The 25725-nt window shown below is 45.0% G+C and overlaps 1 protein-coding gene across 2 annotated transcripts in view; it reads right to left on the bottom strand.

Annotated features, from left to right (window-relative positions):
• Nucleotides 1-25725, bottom strand: part of PLCB1 (phospholipase C beta 1) — an 887760-nt gene that overhangs the window by 276776 nt on the left and 585259 nt on the right. For both annotated transcript variants that reach the window (XM_068232505.1, XM_068232506.1), the window contains one exon: nt 1609-1755. In XM_068232505.1, the coding sequence (XP_068088606.1) occupies nt 1609-1755 (147 nt within the window). The remainder of the gene's footprint in view (nt 1-1608; nt 1756-25725) is intronic.

Raw genomic sequence — 25725 nt, 5'->3', positions numbered from 1 at the left:
CTTTTGGCTCAGCTCAGCACAGCTCAGTAACTTTGCAGGCACTGTGATTGCAGCGCAATATGATCCTCCTAAACAGCTGCACTTTACTTCTGGGAATGCTTTGGGGAATGCTTTCTTTCACTGTGCGACGTTTGCATGCAAAGTACACAGATGAGCATATAGGTGAAATGTATGTAAAGCATATGATTGCAGCATGTGGGTATTGTGTGCAAACATTTCTGCTCTTTGCTCGTCCATCCTCCCTTCTCTGTCCACTCCCTGCCCTCTGTGCATCTTCTCCCCTTCTCTGTGTGTCCACCCACCTCCCCTTCTCCTGTCCTGCTAGTCATTTCACCTCGGAATGCTTCGGTAGTAAAATGATCCGAGATTCGGATCAAAGATCCGGATCTCTTCAATGATCCGATTCGGATCATCTGGATCATTGAAAAGATCCGAACTTCCCATCTCTACTGTCTAATTCCCCCTCATCTGTATCTAAACACAACTGTAATTTGATCTCTGTCTTGGCAGAGCAGCTAATTTGTAAATACAGGAGGTTAACCTAAGTCTGCTTCCATGAAAGTGATAAGTAGACACACTGCAGATTTATTGCTCTCCATAGGTTAGTATCTGTTTTTTTTTTTTTTTGGGGGGGGGGGGGGGGAGGTTTACATTTACTTCAAATGTGTGGCGCATGTGGACTGCACCCTGTAGCTGTAGACCGGTCCTATACCCATATACGATTAGCCACAACAGGATATAGCGAGGGCATATGCATGCATGCAAACAACCGTAGCTCCCAACTGTCCCTCTTTTGGAGCCCTGTCCCTCTGTCCCTCTTTCCTCCTCATTTGTCCCTCTTTCAGAACTTTGTCCCTCTTTCTATGTAACTATATGTATTTCTCTACTGAAAAATGTGTTTGATTGACTAAACTTTTTTCTCATCCTTTAAATTGATATATTTCTAATTTTCAAATGTTAATATGAAGGAAAATGAACCAGGATAGAAAGGACCAGTGTCGTTTGAGTTATAAAACAGCATGTTTTTCTTATGAAATCTTTATGGTATTCATGACTAGGGGTGTGCGGGGGACGTGATCAGGGGTGTGGCAGGGGCGTGGCTTAAGTGTCTCTCTTTCTCATCTCAGAAAGTTGTGAGGTATGACACAACAACAAGGCAAAAAAATAATGTGTCTACATAAGTTGGCTGTAGTCCACTGCCTGTAAATGTCAGCACTGGGGTCTATTTTGTAGTAGCTTCCAGTTTGCTGTGAGCATGTATACAGCACAGGTTCGTGTTCTACATTTGCTCCTTTTTTATGGCTTACAGTTATGCACATTTGAAGCTCTTGCAGGCCACATAAAATGGTGAGGTGGTCTGGATTCAGCCTGCGGGCCTCACATTTGACACCTGTGGTGTAGGCTGAGGTTGGAGGAAGATGCATAGATGACTCATTGTTATACTGGACAACAATAAGCATAGGCAGTAGTTGGTTTATTGGCACTAACTGCAAGAACCATAAAAACTTACATTAATGTATTATGGATGGATACAATCACAGTAAGGTTTTCTTACAAGGGTGGACAAGGCCCATAAATACAAATTGTAGAGAAAGCTTCTCTTCTCACCTGTGAGGTAGGTATTATGTGAGGAATTGATAAAATAATGAGAAAGGGGCTGAGACATATCTTCATTTAAATCCAGTTTCTCAGGTGGAACAACTCCATTTTCCTCTCCATTAAGATACCGCATAAACCCTTCCACAGATATCTGACCTGAAACAGGAGAAAAAAATAAGCTGTTAAAGTGGACCCAAATATAAAATGCAAGATTTCAGAAATAAAATCTATTTTCTAAATGATAATAATAAATAGCAGCCTTTTTTCAGCTGCATAATGACAAATATAAAATATTTTACATTTATTGGAGGAACCCCTCCCTTCCTTTCAAATTGCCGGGACAGAATCCGGCAGACTGGTGGAGTAGAAGGTGTCCGGCAAAGGAGGAATTGCTAATGGCTGCCCCCAGTATAACCCTAGTTATGAAAAGAGAAGTGTGAAAAGCATGCACTGAAATGCTCATAGGCTTGAAGGAGTGTTTATTTATCTTTGTATGTGTCAGAGTGGTGCAACTAAATATTTTTAATTTAAAAAAATGTTTGGTTTGGGTCCGCTTTAAACGGATTACAGTGTATAGTTTCCTACCACGTAAGGTTAAAGAGGAACTCCAGTGAAGATAATGTACTAAAAAGTGCTTCATTTTTACAATAATTATGTATAAATGGAGGTGATCTGTATTTTCCCATTGTAAAATCTTTACTCTCCCTGATTTACATTCTGACATTTACCACATGGTGACATTTTTACTGCTACCAGGTGATGTCAGTGGAAGGAGATGCTGCTTGCTTTTTGGGAAATTGGACCCAGCTGTAAACAGCTGTTATTTCCCACAATGCAATGAGGTTCACAGACAGGAAACTGTCAGGACATCACACTGTGGGAGGGTTTCACCACATTATCAGCCATACAGAGCCCCCTGATGATCCGTTTGTGAAAAGGAAAATATTTCTCGTGGGAAAGGGGGTATTAGCTACTGATTTGGATGACATTTAATTCATGGTTACAGTTTCTCTTAAACACAGCAAATTTGAGACAAAAAACAATCCAAATACCTAGACTTGTAACCACTCAGGTGACAGTAACAGAACTCAGCAAAACAAAACAAAGGTCTAGCTGTCTTGCTGATCCACTGCCCCTAAGGCCTGGGACCCATTTGAGCATTTTTGGCAGATATTTTGGATCACTGACAATCTCCAGCGATTCCAAAAGGTTTTGCCAATGAAAGTCAATCGATTGCAATTAGGCCAAATCCTGCAGCACATTTGGAGCAATTGCACTCTGATACAACAGATAGGAGGACTGTAAAATTGCTTTTGAATCACTTTTCAAAGTTTTCATTTTGCAGCGACTTGTGCAGGCGATTAAAGTTAAAGAGGAACTCTAACTGAGGATCCAATCAGTAGTTTATACCCCCTTTCCCATGAGAAATCTTTACCTTTTCTCGAATATATCATCAGGGGGGTCTGTATGGCTGATATTCTGGTGAAACCCCTCCCACAGTGTGATGTCATGACCATGGTCCTGACAGTTTGCGGTCTACGAACCTCATTGCAGTGTGGGAAATAACAGCTTTTTGAAACTGCCAAGCAAGCCACATCTCCCTCTGTGCATCGAACTCTCAGTACCGAACATTCCGTACAGATCACCTGGCAGAACTAAGGATGTCACCACCAGTGATACATTTCAGAATGTAAATCAGGGAGAGGAAAGATTTTACACTGATTAAATAATCTATAAAAAATATGTAAGGTTTTGTAAATAATAAGCAATTTTATTATGTTATTTTCACTACAGTTCCTCTTTAAAATACTTACCAGGTCTCCTGAATTCCGACTTCTGGCACATAGCCCCGCCCCCTAGCACAAGAGGTCATCTGCCTTTCTCTAAGTGGATATAGAGCACGGCCTATGACCTATTGTGTTAGGGGGCGGGGCTATGTGCCGGAAATCAGGAGACCCGGTAAGCAGGGATGGGCTTCAGAGTAGTGATCTACTCGAATTTTGAATTCTAATGAAGATTAATTACTCCACCTGTGACCGCGGGATGGGGGGGTTAACTTACCTAGAAGTCCGTGCATTCTATGTGTGCCATTGCTGTCATACACGTCCTATGGGACGCAGTCCACCACTCACTACCGCACGTCCTCCTTCCGGCGGAAGGAGGTGCAAAGTGCGGTTGTGAGTGGTGGACTGCGGCCCATAAGACGCGTATGGAGATTTTGTGACGTGTGATTCTAGAGGCATCGTTTATTGGATCAGGTGCCCTTGCGGTCTGGCCTATGTGGGCCAAACCTCAAGGAACATTAAAACTAGACTCAACAAGCACAAAAGTAACAATCCCAACTCTATGAAAAAGAGAGAGGAGAGGGATGGCAAAAAGAGAGAATATGCCCTAGCAAGGCATTTCATAGAGTGCGGTCATGCTGTGAGTCAATTACGGTGGCAGGTATTGGAGGTGGTACAACACCATGAAGGTTGTGATTTTCACAATGCCCTACTTAGATGGGAAGCATGGTGGATGGACAGGTTGGGCACGCTGTCCCCTAACGGCCTCAACATGGAGTTTAGTTTGAAGTGCTTCTTATGATTGTCAGTTTGTCCTTTGTATAGAGGGGGTTAATATGATGTAAGCATATTGTACCCGCCCCCCAACTCGTTGCTGTGGGTGTGCCTATTTTGCATAATCTATTTGAATGTGTAGCATTGTCCAAATCTGTAAGCACTTGAGAAAGGGCAGACGGCCCGAAACGTTGTGCTTTCTTGTTGCTGTATAACCGCTATTGATTGCAAATAAAAAGTTCAAAATTGGTTCAGAAGGGTCGAGTCCAGATTGGATTGTATATGACAGCAATGACACGCATTGGATCCACGGACTTCTGGGTAAGTTAACCCCCCTATCCTGTAGTCACAGGTGGAGTAATTAATCTTCATTAGAATTCCGAATTTGAGTAGATCACTACTCAGGAGAAGTCCATGCCTGCCGGCAGAGGCGTCACTAGGGTTGGTGTAACCCGGTGCGAAAACTCATGGTGTCACCCCCTCTTACGCCATGAACCTCCAACCTCACTATGCAGTAACGTTGCTTGTTATAGGGGGGTGTTAACATGATCACCATGTGGTCCTGGTGGCCTCTGAACTTTGTTATCAGCTCAACAAGGAGCAGCCAGAAGGGAGAAGAGCGGGAGGGAGAAGTACAGCAGGCACTAGCCTGGTCTATATTTACATAGCTTACTCCACTCTCCCTTAGCCTGGAGCTTGCTGTCACCCCCCTCTGCTAGTGACACCTGGCGCGGTCCTCACCCACCGCACCCCCCTAGTGATGCTACTGCCTGCCGGTAAGTATATTAAACTTTAAACAGTTTAAAAAAAAAAAACACGCGAATCGAAGAGCAGTACAGTTTAATACACATCGCTTCCAAAAGCCAGCCAAATCGCCCCAGGGATCGCGCACAAAGTATTTGCGATTGCAAGCACAGCAGAAATCCTCAGTGGGTTCTGGGCCTAAACTTTTTAGCCATAGACTCTGAAGAAGCATGCAGATCAGGTGCTCTGACTGCAGTCTGACTGGGTTAGCTACATGCTTCTGTCAGGTGTGTGATTCAAACACTACCGATGCCAGAAGGATCAGCAGGATTTCCAGACAACAGGTATTTTATAAAAGGAAATAAAGATGTCAGCGTCCGTATCCCTCTCGTCACAGGTTCCCTTTAATGTCCTTATATCTGGACACATCATTGCAAAGTACAATTCTTAGCTTGGGCTGTAATTTGATTTCTGAATCAAGTTGTAATCCAAGTCTGTGTTTGTCACAAGACATTGAGGAACTTTCCCTGGACAGCATTTAGAGGCCTTTGTCAGCTTACCTTAATTTTTTCTTCCCCCCATGGGCCTCTTTAGGTGAAACAGAGCAACAGACCTCTAGGTAGAAGGGTGGAACCCCTACTGAGAAGAGCTGAAAGGCATTCTGTAGCGGTGACAGCATGCTATTACCTTCCCTTTCTCAGCAAGCTCGTCCCTAATGACCTGTAGCAATCTAATAACTAGTACAGTTTCCAATGGCCCAGTCTGCTTTTATCTTGCTTTCTATATATTTCTTTATGACGAAAGAAGTGGAGGCTGCAAGAAGAACATATTTTATTTTGTTGAGGAAAATCGAGTGTGAACTGTGTAAAGGGACAGTTTCTGATGTGACGGCCTCAATGTACTCTATAAACTGCTGCAGAAAAAGTGTCACCACCATTATATATAATTCGTTTGGGTATACAGAATGATAGAAGTACTTGCCTCACCAAGAAGCTACATTTTCTATGGGTCAGTGGTGGACACAGTGGGCTATACACAAACAAGGAATAAAAAAGACTACACACAATCACTTTCATGGCCGTAGGTGTATAAAATCAAGCCCCTAGGCCCGTAGACTACTTCTACATACATTGATAAAGAATGGGTCGCTCTCAGGAGCTCAGTGAATTCCAAAGAGGTACCTTAAAGGAATACTATGGATTCACATATTTTTTTCAATTGACACAGGAATTGTTTGGGAAGTGCTGCTAAGTACTGGTGTATATGTTTTAGTAGCAACTTCTTTGTTTACTGTTAGCAAAATACTTTCAATCTTTACTGATGCCAAACCTGAGGCTGACTGAGCCATGAGGAGAGGGGAAATTCCCCTCACACTTGATCAGTTAACTCTATGTGTAGCTCTGTGTGTGACAGAGAGAACAGCTGCAGCTTCTGTGTCCTGTGTTTCTGACCGAAGTGTCTGAAGAGAGCAGAGGAAATGTAACTAATTGTCACAGCTTTTCATACTGTTTTTGATTTCAGAGTTTGATATGTTTGATATTTGCTTTCTGTAGTCTGATATGCAACACTGGCTGTGCATTGAAGCAGACACCCCTTCTGCAATTGATTTGTCCCAATATAGCTAAATCCTACTCTCAATAAATTACAGCTTTTGCCTCTGATATTTAACATGAAAAGTAGGAAAATGTTTACACAGCTACTTAGACATTATTTGCACATTGTCATTTTAGAACACTTGGGTATCGATAGTATTCCTTTAATAGGATGTCACGTGTGCAACAAGTCCATGAGAATATCTTACTACAATATTCCTCGATCAACTGTTAGAGGTGTGATAACAGAGTGTAAGCAATTTGGAACAACAGTAATTCAGCAAAGGAGTGGTAGGCCCCATGTCATCACAAAGTGGGGTCAGCTCAGACTGTAGCACACATGACGAGTTTGTCAATTTTCTGCAGGGTCAATAGCTACAGACTTCCAAACTTCATACAGCTTTCAGATTAGCTCAAGAACATAGAGTAGAGAGCTTTGTGGAAACAGTTTCCATGGCCAAGAAGCTGCATTCAAGCTTTACATCACCAAGTGCAAAGCAAAGCGTTGAATGCACATAAAGCACAATGTCCCTCGATTTTAGAGCAGTGGAGATGTGTTGTCAGGAATTACAAATCCCGCTTCTCTGTCTGACAATCTCACAGATGAGTCTGGGTTTGCCAGTTGCCAGGAGAACGGTACTTGCCTGACTGCACTGTGTCAAATGTAAAGTTAGGTAGAGGAGGATTATGGTGTGGGGTTGTCTGTCAGGGGTTTGCCTTGACCCCTTATTTCCAGTGAAATTAACAGAATGCATCAGGATAGCTTTTTGGGCAATTTCACAACCCCAACATTGTAGGAACAGATTGGGGATGGCCCCCTTCCTGTTCCAGCATGATAGCGCACCAGTGCACAAAGCAAGGTCCATTAATACAAGAAATGAGTTTGGTGTTGCGTAGCTGGACAAACCTGTTTAGAATCCAGACCTCAACCCAGAAGAGATGAATTGGAGTGAAGATTGTGAGCCAGGCCTTCTCATACAACATTAGTGCCTGGCCTCACAAGTGCTCTTCTGGAAGAATGGTCAAGAATTTACATAAACACACTCCTAATCCTCGTGAAAAGCCTTTCCTGAAAACTTCAAGATGTTATAGCTGTAAAGGGTGGGAAAACTGAATATTGAAGTCCATGGATTAAGAATGGGATGGCATTTAAGTTTATGTGTGTGTAAAGGCAGGCATCCCAATATATGGCTGTATAGTGTATACATACTGACATAAACACAGGCAATCTAAAGACATCTGTCTTGTAAGTAAAATCTAAATCAACTTCATTATGTGTGAAAACATACAAATATCACATTAAAGGCAACCTAGAGGCGGTGGTTTTGAGAAGTACACTCAATTTATATTTCATCTGGTGGCTATTTCTGAAATCAAAGTTGTTGTTTTTTGTGTTGAGTCGACATTTGCAACACTGCTGAGGGCTGAGAAAGGCCCTGAAATGCCATTTCGTGTGGTATTTCTTTACAAAAAGCAAGGAAGCAGACAGAAAACTATAGACGACGAGACATCCCGAAGATCACAGAGATAATTAGGGCTATTTATTTTAACAGAATCACTTTTCGGGCGGCAAGGATAAAAATGCCAAGCTCTTAAATTTCACGCCCTTTAGCAACAGCTGGCTAAAATTACTTTTCTGAAGCAAGAGCATCTTCAATTTTCTTTACAGCCATACAGCTAAACGGGGACACTCATGAATTCTTTTCTTCCAAATAAAATGTGTCACTTTTGGAATTCTGGGCAGCATTTTGTACACGATGCCATAAGCGCTCAAAAAATAGGAGAAAGGGTTTTTTTGTGGTAGAAGGATCTGGACCTTCTGAATAAGTTAAAGTGATGTGAAACACGGAGTTAATAATCGGTGAGTTTAATGTCTGTGCTGTGTAGTGTTTTATCTCTGTGTGTTTCGTGTCATGTGCAGGTGAGAGTATATCGTGTGAATAGCTATAGAATTTACAGAGGAAACAGCAAAAAGCTTTCCCTTAAAGAGGAACTTTAACCAAGGATTGATTTTCATTCCAACCAGTAGACAATACCTCCTTTCCCATGAGAAATCTTTACCCTTTCTCAAATAGATCATCAGGGATGTCTGTATGGCTAATATTGTGGTGAAACCCCTCCCACAGTGTGATGTCATGACCATGGTCCTGACAGTTTGCTGTCTGTGAACCTCGTTGCATTTTGGAGAAATAACGACTATTTCCAACTGCCAATCAAGGAATATCTCCCTCTGTGCATAGAACTCTCAGTAACAAACATTCCATACAGATCACCTGGCAGATCTAAGCATGTCACTACCAGTGATACATTTCAGAATGTAAATCAGAGACATGAAAGATTTTCCGATGTGCAAACACTGACTAAATAATTTATAAATGAATGTTGTAAACATAGGAAATGCTGCCCCCCCTTCCCCTACTTCATTGTTCATTTGAAATCTCAGCCCCATCCACCTGGAATGATCTCCTTGGGGTTGGTTCTGGTTGCTTTCCAAAAAAACATTTGTGCAACTAAAATAATAAAAAACTGAAAGAGCTGTCCCCTCAAGGGAGAATGCAAAACTAAAACTGTGAGGCGACCCCAAAATGTAAAACGATTAAAAACAGTTTAAAAGGTAAGATGAACTTACCTCAAGAAAGAGAGTGTCAGTTAAACAAGCATGTAGTTTCTTGAGACACACAAAAAATTAAACGCATTTCGTAGGCCAAACCCAATTCTTCAGGCCAGTGCACAACATTTTGGAGTGATATTTTTGCACGTTTTCAATAAAATGCCTTTTGTGCCACCAGCAAGCAATAAAATACTCAGAATGCCTTTGACAGTACTTTTTCCCCTACTTTTTGGTACTTTTCCAATTGTAGAGGGCTGAAAAGTTGTTTTAATCACTGGCCCATACACTGGCCCGATTCGCGGCAGTTTCGACAGCAGATTCGATCCTGGGATCGAATCTGCTGCCAATCGTTCGCGCTAAATGCACCCGCCGATCCGATTTCCTCCCGAAATCGGATCAGTCCGTCGATCGCGCCGTGCGGGAAATTACCCTCGATCGCCCGCGGGTAGGGTGCGCGTCGCTAGCGGCGGCCGATCCGATCAGGTATACATTACCTGACGCTGGCTCCCGGGCGTCTTCTCTGCGCTGCACCGCTCTGTTCCGGCTCCATCCCGGCGCTTCCTGTGTCACTGCAGTGACCAGGAAGTTCAAATAGAGGGCGCTCTATTTGAACTTCCTGGTCAAGGAGTGACACAGGAAGCGCCGGGATGGAGCAAGAACAGAGCGGTGCGGTGCAGCGTGGAGAAGATGCCCAGGAGCCAGCTTCAGGTAATGTATACGGGGGGGGGCACAGGCGGCAGGAGTAGCTCAACAGATTGTGATCGGTTTCAGGCTGAAATCGATTCACAATCTGTTTGCAGTAAAGGCAGCCATACGATCCCTCTCTGATCACATTCGATCAGATAGGGATCTGTCAGCTGGTCGATCTAATGGCAAATCGACCAGTGTATGGCTATCTTTAGTAGTGGAGAGGGCTGTTATCTGACTTTTATTATCTCAACTGTAATTGAACTGTTTACTTTTCCTCTGCTAGAGGAGAGTTCATTACTTCACAGACTGCTCTGAAAGAGTCATTTTGAATGGTGAGTGTTGTGTAATCTGCACATATTATAGAATGATGCAATGTTAGAAAAAACACTATATACCTGAAAATAAAAGTATGAGAATATTTTCTTTGCTGCTAATCTTCTAGTAATTATTCATAGTACACAACCAATTCATTATATCATATATTTTTTTTCGCTTCAGTGTCTCTTTAAGTTCATCTGTTTTTAATTATTTTACGTTTCCCTCCAAGTTTGTATGCTTAAATGGCTGGAATAGGTATACTGTATATGCAATTATTTTCCTTTCCTTGGTGTTGAAATAATGTTAGTGTTTGTATTCTCTGGGAATCTCCTTTAAAGTGGACCTGAACTCTCGCACAGAACAGAAGGAAAACATAGAGAGATGCACTCTGTATGTATTTAGAGAGCTTAGCCTGTCTAATTTCCCCTCATCTGTGACTAATCACCACTGTAATTTGATCTCTCAGCTGTGTCGGCTCAGGAATCTCTGCTGTCTTGGCAGAGCAGATCATTTGTAAACACAGGATGTTAACCCTATGTCTGCTTCCATGAAAGCAGGAAGTAGACACATTGCAGATTTATTGCAGAAGTCATATAAGCTGTAACAAAGAAATGGTTTTCTTTCAAAGTTATTATGCTGTTGCTTATCTTTTAAAGCAGAGAGTACGTTCTGAGTTCAGGTGCGCTATAATTTTGCAAATACACAATAGCCACATGCAATCCTCACTTCAGCAGATCAGTTCTGAATCATTTTGTACAGTCAGAACGATTCCGAGCCCCCCTTCCTAAATCACCAATGGAAAGTTTGTTTTCCTTCAGCGCGGACTATTCATTTGTACGGTTAGCAGTTTCAATTAGTTGTTGCTGATAGCCGAATCTCGCCATTGTGATAAGTAGTCATCGCGGCATTGAATCAGCCTGAATTACATACGACGTCTCATCATTAGGAGCCTCTCCCGATGACATACAGCATGGAGAGGAAGATCAATCAGGAAGAGCGGCTGTTTGCCGAGGGACGTATTTATGGGCACGGCCCTGAAGTGCAGGCAGAACTTGTACAAACACATGGTGAAGATTGCCAACGTTTACTGCTGCAGACAGCCGATGACAGATCGCACTACCAAACCCCTGCTGTAATTATTTCATTAAGTGGGGGGCGCAGCACCGACAATTTATCTCTCTAACTAGTCTCTAATCTGAGCTGGCATTATATGTTTTTTTCCTGTTGTCATAAATCTGCCCGCAATGATAACAATGAAGAGGATAATTTTCATCTCAAACCAAAAGCAAAGAGGCCCGTTTCATAAAACATGCAGAGAGCACGGCTAACTGCAGCGATCTGTATTAAAACTAATCGCTGACTGTGGATGACAGAGTGATACTGAGTGGAGTTCCATGCAGTATAAGATTGAGCATGACATTCCGAAGGGGCGAAGGCATTAGACTTGGCCAGTCTGAAGGCTGCCCGTCCGTGACAGATGGTTCCATTGCCTGGCACTGTGGCAACAAGACACGTCTTTAATCTCCGGGATTTATCAGAGAAGAAGCCATCTTGTTACACGATCACTATTATGATAATGAATTCCTCTCTCACTGGCTAATTCATTAGAAAAGGAGTCCAAGGAATCCAAGCCATTTTTTCCCCTGTTCCTCAAATTTTGGACAGTGTGAAAGGGTTGGAAAGGCTGCAGAGGAGGGACAGTAATTGAATAATATGTAAGAAGAACCTCAGTTATTTCTCATTAACCTGGGAAGTTAAAGCTAACCTGTTAAAGAAAACTAAAAACAAGCAATTCTGAAGCTTTTAAAAATATACACTGGCCAAACAATTAGAGACACCCTCTAATAAGGAGTTGGTCCACCTTTAGCTCTGATCACAGCCGATTTTCTTCTTGGCATGGACTCAACAAGATGCTGATACCGTTGCTGAGGAATGTTGGCCCATGCTGACAAAATGGCAGCTCTAAGTGGGGTCAAATTGGATGGTGCCATTTCCAAGCTTTGAAGTGATCTTTTGATTCCATCCCAGTCAGGGGACTGAGCTGGCCATGGAAGCAGGTGAAACCCTGGTTGGTGTAACTTTTAAAAAGAATTTTGAGACCGATTGAGCACTGAGCCAAGGTGGATTGTCATCGTTCCTGCGCCAACAACAGGTGTCTTTTCCTATTTTTCTGTGATACTAAAGGCACTCTTGATGGTCTCCTGCTGCTAAAGCCAATTCTTTGCAAAGTCTCTCTTGTTATGCATTGGGATATGCTTTGTGATGCACCTGCATAGAATTCAGCTGTAATTTGTGGTGTTGCTGCTCTTCTGTTGATGCAGACTATGGGGCTGATTCGCTAACCTAAATAGCGAGAGTAACCTCTTGTTACTCGCGCTATTACAACAGTGTGCCTTAATTTTTAGTCTCTGCACAATACGCGCGTTAGAGGCAGTGTGGAGTACGTAAGTAAGGAGTGCGAGTTCAGCACACACTGCGGAAGTGCACCATAGCGAGCGCTGCTAACTTACTTGTGTTCTCTCTGATTAATGGCCAATCCACTGAACCCACCCTGAGCCCTGGTGGGTCCGGTGACTTAAAAGGATGTGATCCCTGCACGTTGATTGGCCCAATAGGCTATCTGTCACTTGACACTTTATGTACAGCCTGGGTCTTTACAGATTACAACATTGTCCAGCAACAATCAACACAGCAGTGCCCATTTAAAGTGGATCCGAGATAAACTTTTAATCATTGCATAATTGTGTTCCTTTCATATAGTTTATAGGGCATTCCTCAAGCCAAATACTTTTTTTTTGTAATACAGTACTTTAATTCCCTATAAACTAAACAAGCCTCGCCCACAGATTATCCAGAGAGCCTTGGCACTCTCAGACTCATGTAGCAAGGGCTTATGCGAGCTCAGTCTGGGCAGGAGGAGGAGGAGGTTACTAGCCAGAGATTTCAGAGGCAGAGGGGAGGAGGGAGGAGGAGAGGGGAGTGAAGTTTTCACAGGCTGAAGGCTGGAGATGCAGAACAGCTTGCCTGTGTGTAATGTGACAAACAGAACATGGCCGCTCTCATTGTATCACAGGAATAACTAATCATAAACTGTTGAAGCTGTTTGCAAAAACTTTAGATAAGATATACAGACAAGTTGTTTGTTAAAGCTAGTTTTTCATCTCGGATCCGTTTTGAGTGTGAAAATTCCCTTCCATCCATGTCTTAATGGAACTAGCAGTTGGTTATAAGAATTTCATAATGTACAGTTTGCTAAGACTATCTCTGTGGTGTGCCCTCCGACAGTTGTCGCCCCAGGCATCTGTCTGGTTGCTTATGCCTAAAAATGGCCCTGGTTGAATATGTTCAGAGGGTTCCAGCTATGGATCGATGGGCTGGAGAAGGATTCAGGACAGGGGCGTAACTACCATGCATGGGGCCCACCTGCAAAAAAAGATTGCATGGGGCACCCTAGGTCCATAGCTCCTCCCCATAGGACCAGGCAGCCAGTAAACACTAAGGAGACTCGCAGCACTGGAACAGATAGCGAGTGTAATGTTATTTGCTTATATTTACCTGAAAGGAGGTAAACATAATGCTCCCTGTGCTATGCGGGCGGATGGGACATGGGAGGAAGAGGGTCCCCTTGCAATTGTGAGGGTCGCAGGGGCTATTGTTATGCCTGTGATTTGGGAAGCCTTTAAAGCAGTCCTGAACTCAGAACTTCCTCTCTGCTCTAAAAGATAGGCAACAGCATAATAACCTTTAAAGAAAACATTTCTTTGTTACAGCCGATATAAATCTTGTAATAATTCTGCAGTGTGTTTTCTTCCTGCTTCCATAGAGGCAGACGTAGGGTTAATAGCCTGTGTTTACAAATTAGCTGCTCTGCCGAGGCAGTCAGCTGACACGGCTGAGAGATCAAATTACAACTGGATTACTCACAGATGAGGGGGAATTAGACAGGTTCTTCTATCTAAATACAAAAGTTTGCTTTCCTAAAACAGAAAGAATTTGCGATAATTCAGGTTGGAGTGAGCTTGAGATGTCTCCCAGAGCAACACTGCTGAATATATGCAAATTAACCATTGTACCCTTAGAAGCTAAACACACCTCCAGAACCGCTGGAATGCAATGATGTGTCAGCTTGTTAATTTGTACAGAGCCATAATAATCCAACATGCATACAGACTGTTTCGGATTGTTTGATCCTCATCAGTGCATGGCATGGATTAATTTGGCTCTATGGAGTAGGGCTTGTGAATCCGAGAGGCACAGACTAACCAGCAAGCTCATGGTGACCCAGAACTCATTGGAGTGTGTAAGGGACTACAATGGTCCTAAAAGCCCCTTTACTAAGATGTTAAGAAAAACAAAAGTTTGCTTTCCTAAAACAGAAAGAATTTGCGATAATTCAGGTTGGAGTGAGCTTGAGATGTCTCCCAGAGCAACACTGCTGAATATATGCAATCTGGGAGACATCTCAAGCTCACTCCAACCTGAATTATCGCAAATTCTTTCTGTTTTAGGAAAGCAAACTTTTGTTTTTCTTAACATCTTAGTAAGGGGGCTTTTAGGACCATTGTAGTCCCTTACACACTCCAATGAGTTTTGGGTCACCATGAGCTTGCTGGTTAGTCTGTGCCTATCTAAATACATATAGGGTGCATTTCTTTATGTTTTCCTTCTGCCCTGTGCAAGAGTTCAGGTCCACTTTAAGTACCCAATATTATTAGAATATAGGAATGTTATCCGTATTATGTTTCTGGCAGGAGACATATCCATCACATCCAAGCTGCATCACTATGTTGCCTTACTGAATAAATGCAGCATCAAAAAGAGCTTGTGTTCTGTGTGTGATGCTTGAAGGATTAGTTTCCTGTGTAATTCCTGTCATCAGATCCTGAGCTCAGATTCTGACTCCTGAGAGGTAATCCGCCAAGAAACCGCTGTCAGTGCAAGTAAAAAAGAGCATTGCTGACAGAACTCGGCACCCTTTTCTTTATGCTACAAGTGCACAATCCCGGCTACAGCAGTCTGACTTTAAAGTGAAAAAAGATCTAGATAATAATCAGGGATATACTGAAGACACAGGAAGCCAAAAATGTGCAAGAATACTTTTTCTTTTTAATTTTCAAAAAAGTGCAGAATTTTGTATACAAAAACTTTAATCACGTAAAAAAGTGCATATAACTGGTTGACAAAGGCAACAACATCGATTTGTTTCGAGTTGATGACCCTTCTTCAAGCCTTTATATATACAAACGAAGAGCCGCATGGAAGCAGGACATCCAAACAGGGTGATCACCTTGTTTGGATGTCCTGCTCCCATGCGGCTCTTCGTTTGAATCCTCTTGTGGTGGTCTATCCTGGCTTTGTACTTGTCCAGATGAAATTCTACTGTGTAATTTAATTGTGCAGATGCTCATTGTATATATAAAGGCCTGAAGAAGGGTCATCAACCCGAAACAAATCGATGTTGTTGCCTTTGTCAACCAGTTATATGCAGTTTTTTACGTGATTAAAGTTTTTGTATACAAAATTCTGCACTTTTTTGAAAATTAAAAAGAAAAAGTATTCTTGCAAATGTTTGGTTTCCTGTGTCTTCAGTATATCCCTGATTATTATCTAGATCTTGTGGTGTCTGTGGTGCACCTACAGGGATTTGTTTTGTTTTTTGGCTTCTCCCAAATACATTAACTGCTTTAAAGTGAAAAAACACATACATCCAGGCACATCACCTCAAGTTAGTACATTTAAATAAATTATTAAGGAGGTGCTAAAGGGGGTGTGGCCAGAAAAAAAAAAAAAAAAACCAGTAAAAACCTTTGCACACTCACATGGAAATGTTCAAACAAATGCATTCACAGGAATCAATCATCCAAGCACTACTGCTATCCCTACAGCCAAGTTAAAAGCCGAGATCTTAGTTACAGAAGAATGCATTCCCTTGTGTAGTCACCTACGCTGCGCAGAAGTACCTAGGTATTCGTGAGTGTCCTAACTCTGGCCCTGTAACATGCATAGTGCAGATGTGCAAACATTCATTGCATCAAACCTATCTAAAAGATTAGGAGCACATACAGATGTTTGCATGTCTGCGCTATGCATGTTACAGGGCCAGAGTTAGGACACTCACGAATACCTAGGTACTTCTGCGCAGTGTAGGTGACTACACAAGGGAATGCATTCTTTTGTAACTAAGACCCTGGCCTTTAACTTAGCTGTAGGTATAACAGTGGTGCCTGGATGACTGATTTCTTTGAATGCATTTGTTTTAACATTTGCATTTGAGTGTGCAAAGGGTTAACTTTTTTTGTCTGACTTTACGACTGCTCCACGCCAATTGGCATGAGCAGTGCGGCAGCCCCAGTACCGCTCCACGCCCATTGGCGTGAACTGCCGTCTATGGGGCTAGCAGGAGATTGCGCGCAGGATGCGCACGCATCTCCTGCTTGGGGGGCAGAGCTCCGCCCCGCCTTCAGTCTCCGAGCGGCAATCGGCTTTCGGGAGATTGTTAGACAGCGAAACCGCCGTCTAATTACTTTGTACAGCGCTGCGATCGGCAGCAGCGCTGTACTAGGGACAGCCGTGTGACACGGCTGTCCCCCCGGAAGACTCAGAAGCGATCCGCTGTGATAGGCTGAAGCCTATCACATCCGATCGCAGTGATTGGCTGGCCAGGGGAGGGAGGGAGGGATATAATACAAATATAATACAAATAAAAAAAATAGCACATTTTATTAAAAAAATAATAAAATAAATATTTACAAAACAAAAAACAAACATCTGGGGGGCGATCAGACCCCACCAACAGAGAGCTCTGTTGGTGGGGAGAAAAGGAGGGGGGGGGAGCACTTGTGTGCTGAGTTGTACGGCCCTGCAGCTTGGCCTTAAAGCTGCAGTGGCCATTTTAGTAATAAATGTCCTGCCCTAAGGGGGGTTAACATCGCAGCCCTCAAGTGGTTAAAGTGGACCTGAACTTTTGCACAGGACAGAAGGAAAACAAAGAGAAATGCACCCTGTATGTATGTAGAGAGTAAGCCTGTCTAATTACCCCTCATCTGTGTCTAATCACAAGTTGTAATTTGATTCCTCAACTCTGCCACGACAGAGAGGCTTATTGGAAAGCACAGGATGTTAACAATACGTCTGCTTCCATGAAAGCAGGAAGTAGACACACTGGAGATTTATTGCAGGATTAGCTGTAACAAATAAATTGTTTTCTTTAAAGGTTATTATGCTGTTGCATATCTTTTAGAGCAGAGAGGAAGTTCTGAGTTCAGGCCCACTTTAAATAAATGCAGGAAATGACAAATCCACAGACTTAAAGCATATTATCCCTTCCACTTCATCAGATCTCGGTTTTACAGTATAGGATATGCGTTACATGCATGCTTCATCAGCCATACACCACTGACTCCAAGAAAATCAATTCAATAACCCCATAAGGAGCCTGCTCACGGCGCGGCTGTGGACCGCTCCGGATGCCGCTGATTGAACAGGACTCTGAAAAGGGACTCTGATTGACTTCAGCCATCACAAAGCATGCATTGAAGATCCTCTTAACGGCACTTGATTAGGACAAAATCAAGAGAAATGTACTTTCCACTTCCAACCAAACTCTGCAAGTGGAGATGATAAATTATATTTTATTCCAGGCACAGACATTGGGAATAGAATGTCTGTGCCTGGACTGAGGATTTGTTCCTAATTATGAAATGCTATTTACATAAGAGTAGCATGATAAGTGCCGTCAACACGTAGCATCTAGGAAAAGTGTAACAGTTTAAAGAGGAAGTGTAACCAAGGATTGAACTTCATCCCAGTCAGTAGCTGATACCCCCTTTCCCATGAAATATCTTAACATTTTCTCGAATAGATCAATAGGGAGGTCTGATATTGACTGATATTGTGGTGAAACCCCTCCCACAGTGTGATGTCAGGACACTTTCCTGTATGTGAGCCTTGTGGCATTTTGGTAAAACTCACTGCTTTGTGTTCTGTGTTTGTTTAGCCAGATCAATGTATCAGCAGCTGTGAACACACTGCAGGAGAGTTCTGCCTAGGCTGATCTCTCCATACAGTAAACACAGAGGCTTAACCCTTTCAGTGCTCCCTGCAAAATGAAACCAAGTTAAAACGTTTGTTTTCAGAATTTCTATACATTTCAATGAAGACATTTTTGGTTCACAAAGGTTATCATGCTATGGCTAATCTTTTAAAGCAGAGAGGAAGTTCTGAGCTTAGTTGCACTTTAACGTGTACCCGAGCCTAAGCTCAGGTACACAAAATCATATACTTCCCTAAATAGATGGAAGCCTTCGGATCCTATTGAGCTTTCCTTTGCTATTCCTTAGTCCCCTGTTGCTGAGCACGGCCCCCCGGAAGATTAGCGACAATGTATTGTCGCTAATCACATCAGGCCCCCTTCACATCGGGGCCGCTCAGCTCCTCTTCCTGTTTTATGCGTGCTCAATGGCTGACTGAGCTGGCCCTCGCAAGCGTAGTAGCACAGAGCTGTGGGCAGTGGCGTAGCATTCAGTATAGCCACCATAGCGTTGCTATGGGGCCCGCGATTTCCCTACGCCACAGGGATGCCGGCGTCCCCGTCCAGCCCCCCCCCCCCAGGCCCGTCCGGGCCCCCCCCCCCATTAATTTTAAAACAGCGGCGCGCCGCCCTCCCCTGGCCCCCCTCCTCTGATGAGGTGGCTGGTGAGGAGGGGGACCACGTGGCGGCGCATTTATCCTCCCTGGCTGCTGGGCTGACACTTACTGTATAGTTCCGGCCAGCCAGGGAGGGAGAAGGAGGAGACAGCAGGAAGAGTCAGAGAGTCTCAGTCTCTCCGACAGTCAGACCTCATGGTGCGACCAGGAGCAGGAGGGAGCGGACCGGCTGCATCGAGGAGGAGAGGGACAGCGGAGCACACCGACCCGACCCCACCGTCCCACGCAAGCTGGCAAGGCAGCTGCAGCCTACAGGCATTGCCTGGTGCTGCTGCCTGCAGTGGACAGAGGTGGGTGATGGGGCCGGCCCGGGGGACTTGCTGGCTGCTGCTGCCACCCATACCTGGAGAGTGGGGGGCCATGATGTAAGCTGGTGCTGGTTGGTGGGGGAGGGGGGGATAGGGCAGGGGAGAGAGTTGCTGTTGCTGGCTTCTGGGGGGGGGGGGGGGGGGATAGGGCAGGGGAAAGAGTTGCTGTTGCTGGCTGCTGGGGGGAGGGGGATGGGGAAAGAGTTGCTGTTGCTGGCTGCTGGGGGGGGGGGGATGGGGGAAAGAGTTGCTGTTGCTGGCTGCTGGGGGGGGGGGGGATGGGGGAAAGAGTTGCTGCTGCTGGCTGCTGGGGGGGGGAGGGGGGAAAGAGTTGCTGTTGCTGGCTGCTGGGGGGGGAGGGGGATGGGGGAGAGAGTTGCTGGGGGGGGGGGGGGGAGAGAGTTGCTGGGGGGTATGGGGGAGAGAGTTGCTGGGGGGGTGGAGGAGAGAGTTGCTGGGGGGGATGAGGGAGAGAGTTGCTGGCTGGGGGGGGATGGGGGAGAGAGTTGCTGGCTGGGAGGGATGGGGGAGAGAGTTGCTGGCTGGGGGGGTTGGGGGAGAGAGTCGCTGGCTGCTGTGGGGGGAATTATGGAGAGAGTTGCCGCCTGTGTTGGGGGGGATGGAATGGGGGAGAGAGTTGCCGGCTGCTGTGGGGAGGGGGATGGGGGGAGAGAGTTGCTGGCTGCTGTGGGGAGGGGGATGGGGGAAGAGAGTTGCTGGCTGCTGTGGGGAGGGGGATGGGGGAAGAGAGTTGCTGGCTGCTGTGAAGAGGGGGATGCGGGGTAGAGAGTTGCTGGCTGCTGCCAACCGCCACCCATACCTGGCCGGTGGCCATGATGCTACATGTGCCTGGCTGCTGTGGGGGGGGGGGAAATGGGGGCCTGTCTGCGCTGGAGGTTTACACTGGCTGCAGGAGGATCGTCGCAGAAGGATTGTCAGGAAGCTGTGCGTCACAGGCCGGCCAGGTGAGTGAATTTTTTTATTCACAGGTTTATTTTCTGCGCACATAACAATTATGTGAATGCTCCCCACACAGCGACTATTTTCTGGTGACTGCTCCCCACATAATGATTATTTTCTGGTGACTGCTCCCCACATAACGATTATTATCTGGTGACTGCTCCCCACATAGCGATTATTATCTAATGACTGCTCCCCACAAAGCGATTATTGTCTGGTGACTGCTCCCCACATAGCGCTTATTGTCTGGTGACTGCTCCCCACATAATGATTATTGTCTGGTGACTGCTCCCCACATAACGATTATTGTCTGGTGAATGCTCCCCACATAACGATTATTTTCTGGTGACTGCTCCCCACATAACGATTATCTGGTGACTGCTCCCCGCATAACGATTATTGTCTGGTGACTGCTCCCCACATAACGATTATTGTCTGGTGACTGCTCCCCACATAACGATTGTCTGGTGAATGCTCCCCACATAACGATTATTTTCTGGTGACTGCTCCCCACATAATGATTGTCTGGTGAATGCTCCCCACATAACGATTATTTTCTAGTGACTGCTCCCCACATAACGATTATCTGGTGACTGCTCCCCACATAACGATTATCTGGTGACTGCTCCCCACATAACGATTATCTGGTGACTGCTCCCCACATAACGATTATCTGGTGACTGCTCCCCACATAGCGATTATTGTCTGGTGACTGCTCCCCACATAAAGATTATTGTCTGGTGACTGCTCCCCACATAACGATTATTGTCTGGTGACTGCTCCCCACATAACGATTATTGTCTGGTGACTGCTCCCCACATAACGATTATTGTCTGGTGAATGCTCCCCACATAACAATTATTTTCTGGTGACTGCTCCCCACATAACGATTATTGTCTGGTGACTGCTCCTCACATAACGATTATTGTCTGGTGATTGCTCCCCACATAACGATTATTGTCTGGTGAATGCTCCCAACATAACGATTATTTTCTGGTGACTGCTCCCCACATAGCGATTGTCTGGTGACTGCTCCCCACATAGCGATTGTCTGGTGACTGCTCCCCACATAGCGATTATTTTCTGGTGACTGCTCCCCACATAGCGATTATTTTCTGGTGACTGCTCCCCACATAGCGATTATTTTCTGGTGACTGCTCCCCACATAGCGATTATTTTCTGGTGAATGGTGCGCACATAGCGATTATTTTCTGGTGAATGGTGCGCACATAGCGATTATTTTCTGGTCAATGTTGCGCACATAGCGATTATTTTCTGGTGAATGCTCCCCACATAGCGATTATTTTCTGGTGACTGCTCCCCAAATAGCGATTATTTTCTGGTGAATGCTCCCCACATAGCGATTATTTTCTGGCGAATGCTGTGCACATAGCAATTATTTTCTGTTGACTTAGAGGGGTGTGGGAATGTTGGGGTGGAGGGTTCTGGAGGAATGTTTGGGTGGGAGGTCCGAGAGGTGCATTGGGTTGGAAGGTCGTTGGGGGGGGGGGGGGGCATACAAAAAATTTGCTATGGGGCCCAGTCATTTCTAGCTACGCCCCTGGCTGTGGGCACCGTGCTACTGCACACGTGCGGGCAGGCTCGTGCGGCCATTGTGTGCGCGTAAACCAGGAAGTGGAGCTGCCCGATGTGAAGGGGGGCCACGCACAGCAATGGAAAGCCCACACTCAGCAACATTGGGCTTGTTAGGAATGAGGGAAGCCTCATTAGGATCCTGAGGCTTCCCTCTCTAATTGTAAGTGAAGATTTTGAACCCGAGCTTTGGCTCGGGTTCACTATAAGTCCCCAAGGATTTGGTAGGAAAATGCAAAAGCCACCTTACTAAAAGCTATGCTATATATAAATCAGCCTTCTTGAAACACTTTTTTTTGTTTTTGTTTTTGCAATTATTCAGCTTCAGTTGTTTTTAATGACTGCTTTCCTTAAAGTGAATCTCCGGACTAAAAATCTACTCAGCAGAACTGAAAAGGCTTGGTGTTTCTTTAACAGTTTCACAGCATGAGAACTTTGTTTTTCTTACCAAAGCATCATTTTTAGCTGCATTTTTAGCTAAGCTCCACCCATCAAAGAAAAAAAGCCTGGGCTTTTTTTCCCTGATGCTGTGCAGAGCATGATGGGATTTCCTATGTTGTTATTCACGTTGCCTAGCAACTGGGAGAGGTGCTCAGGACACAGGACAGTTGGAACTGTGTCTCATGCTCCATCACCACCTTTCAACCAAAAAGATGGCTGCCATCATGAAATCAAAAATTTGCCTGTTCTTTTAAAACAGTGTGGGTAAGAGATTATATGACCTATCTATTTTAATTAACATAACTAATGTAACTTAATGACAGTATGTTTGTTTAGGCTGTAGTTCCTCTTTAAAGAGAACCCAAGGTGGGTTTGAAAAATCCTATTAGGACACAGAGGCAAATGCTGTATACAATGAGCAGCCTGTCTGTCCTTACACACTGTCTCGAGGCTCCCCCCGGGCTCTGCTGTCCCCCATAAAAGAAAATGCCAGGCTAGCGACACGCCGATTATCTCTAGATGGCTGTTTACTTAAAGCCTGTAAGTCACCGCCGCTCCCCCGCCTCCTGTATAGCGCGGCTCCCTGCCTGTGTCCCTTCCCTCCGTAAGCCGATTGGAGGAAGATTACGGGGGGGGGGGGGGGAGGCTGGAGACAGCGTGTAAGGACACAGAGAGTCATTGTATACAGCACTTGCCTCTGTGTCCTAATAGGATTTTTAAAACCCACCCACCTTGTTGCTAGAGATGTCGCGAACCTCCGATTTGGTTCGCGAATGCCGCGGAAGGTTCGGTTCGCATGAACTTCCGCGGACCGCAATAGACTTCAATGGGGAGGCCAACCTTGAAAACTAGAAACATTTATGCTGGCCAGAAAAGTGATGGAAAATATGTTTCAAGGTGTCTAACACCTGAGATCTTTCAGTGACTACAAGAGGGGAACATTTTTTTTTTCAAAAATACCTTATAGTTTTTGAGAAAATCAATTTTAAAGTAACTCCTTCTGACCGTGGGAAAATTAAGAGCCCGCCGACTTTAGCAGTTAATAGCAAAGCCGCTTTAAAAGCTAGAAACACCAAACTTGCAGCAAATGTTAAGAAGAACAGTGGGAATAAGACCTTATAGTTTTTGAGAAAATCAATTTTAAAGTTTCAATGTAAATTCTCCTTCTGACCGTGGGAAAATATACCCCCGCCGACTTTAATGGTTAATTGCAAAGCCCCTTTAAAAGCTAGCAACACCAAAATTACTGGGAATGTTAAGAAGAACAGTGGGAACAAGAGGAAAACATTTTTTTTTCAAAAAGACCTTATAGTTTTTGAGAAAATCGATTTTAAATAAAAAAAAAAGAGTCGATTCATAAAAAAAGAACTGATTCATTAAAAAGATCTAGCTCATTCATGAGCCGTTAGTATAGCAGAGAATGCGTCCTCGGAAGGACGTGAAGCTGCTGGCTCCCGCTGCTGTCTCTCCCCACCTGCCTGCACCTGTCAACCCCCACCTAGGCTGGCACCCAGTGCACCCATGGGTGCACTGGGTGCCAGCCTAGGTGGGGGTTGACAGGTGCAGGCAGGCAGGTGGGGAGAGACAGCGGGAGCTAGCAGCTATGCGTCTGAATGGATGCATTCTCTGCTATGTGGGTGGGAGGCGTCGGAGATCTTCAATCAACTTAATAGAAGATCGCAACATAAGAGGATACAGTTCGTTGGATCATTTACCGAGGATATTGGCGTGGGAAATTTTTTTTAAAGGTACAGGTAAGTATTTCTGGTTAATTAAGAAAATTAAAGGACTTTTTTCGTGGTTGTGTTTTTATTTTATTTAACCCTTTGTGGAAATGGGTAAGGGGTACTTTGTACCTCTATACTCATTTCTCCTGGGAGGGGGTGGGCATCTGGGGTCCCCTTCTTAAAGGGGACTCCCAGATGCCACCATGAACCCCCCCCCAGGGAGTCGTCGCCCCCACCTCCTCCTGGGGCACCGGAGGTGGGGTAGAGCCCCTTGTCCATGGATTGGGGGATTGGGGGGGGGGGAAGGGGAAGGCTTGGCTGCCCTACCCCCCCCCCCCCCGGAGCCCCCCATACCATGGCCCATGCGGGCTGGTATAGCGCAGGGTGCGAAGCCCCAGTCGGCCGGGGCTCCGCATTCTGGCTATCCCAGCCTGCATGGGGGAAAAGGGGTTACAGAGGCTCGGGAGGGGGGACCCCACGTCATTTTTTTTTTCAGATTTCCCACACTCAGCACATAAAAATAATAATAAAAAAAAAATATATATATATATATATATATATATATATATATATATATATATATATATATATATATATATATATATATATACACACACACATATATACACACATATATATACACACAAGTGTGAAAAAAGTTAAATACCATTTCATAATCCAGATCCCTCCCCGTTCATTCCGCCATGGCACCCGCAGTAATACCGGCCACGGTCGAGTCCCAACCCCTCCAAACATGTCGGGTTCTCATTCCCCCCTCAATATGGCCGCCACAGATTGCCGCGGCTGCGCAGTCCGCATAGATGCGATTGCGGCTGCGCAGCTCTAGGTCCTCTTCCCGATACGTCCGATGTATGCACGCATATTAATGACGCGGCAGGAGAAGGCCCTAGATACAAAAGGATGTGTCCGCAACCCCTGCATATATAATTTTACATGCCAAGCGTGCTAGGGCTCAAAATATAAATTGCAAAGAGGAGAAAGAAAGCCCATAACTACAGCACCACTGGAGATAGTACAAAAACAATTTATTCCAATATACTGACATATAATATACATGATAGCCGCTACTCAGCGGCATCCCCCCAGCCCCTCCGATCGCAGATCAGGAGATCCCGTTCAAAGAACGGGATCTCCTGGAGGGCTTCCCCCATCGCCATGGCAATGGGCGGGATGACGTCACCAACGTCATCGACGTCGTGACGTCAAAGGGGACTCGGATCCACCCCACAGCACTGCCTGGCACTGATTGGCCAGGCAGCGCACGGGGTCTGGGGGGAGGAGGGGGGGCGGTTGCAGCGCGACGGATAGCGGCGGATCGGATTGCACATGCAGCTAGCAAAGTACTAGCTGCGTGTAGCAAAAACAAAATTATGCAAATCGGCCCAGGGGGGCCTGAGCGGTGCCTTCCGGCGGCATAGCCCGTGCTCAGCACGGGCTTACCGCCAGGGAGGTTAAATATTGTTTCCTGCTATCTTTCTAACATATCCTGCAAATTTGGTGTTGCTAGGATGTAAGGGGCCTTTGCTATTAACTGCTAAAGTCGGCAGGTGATGATAACCAACCAGAATTATGGGGATGCAAAAGTGCTGAATTCTGCCATAGGCTTCCATTAGGCTCCCTATTTCACTTTCAAAAATCTCAAATCTTTTCAAAGTGCAATGGCTCAGCAGTTGCAAATTTTCTAGCATTGTAGGAATTGTTAGGGGGATCATAACGGGTGAGTTTCGGGCCCCTAGGCCGCAGAGGTCATAGCCTAGGGTCACAAAAACCTGTTTATTTGGGCAATTTCAATGGTGGTGATTCTGACGTACATAAATCGCAGCCATGGCCGTTCGCAACGTCTGAATCTCACGAAAT

The sequence above is a fragment of the Hyperolius riggenbachi genome, chromosome 4 (genome assembly GCF_040937935.1).
Source record: "Hyperolius riggenbachi isolate aHypRig1 chromosome 4, aHypRig1.pri, whole genome shotgun sequence".
NCBI classification, from domain to species: domain Eukaryota; kingdom Metazoa; phylum Chordata; class Amphibia; order Anura; family Hyperoliidae; genus Hyperolius; species Hyperolius riggenbachi.
The sequence above is the reverse complement of the archived record's forward strand: the minus strand, read 5'-3'. Positions and strand labels throughout refer to the sequence as shown.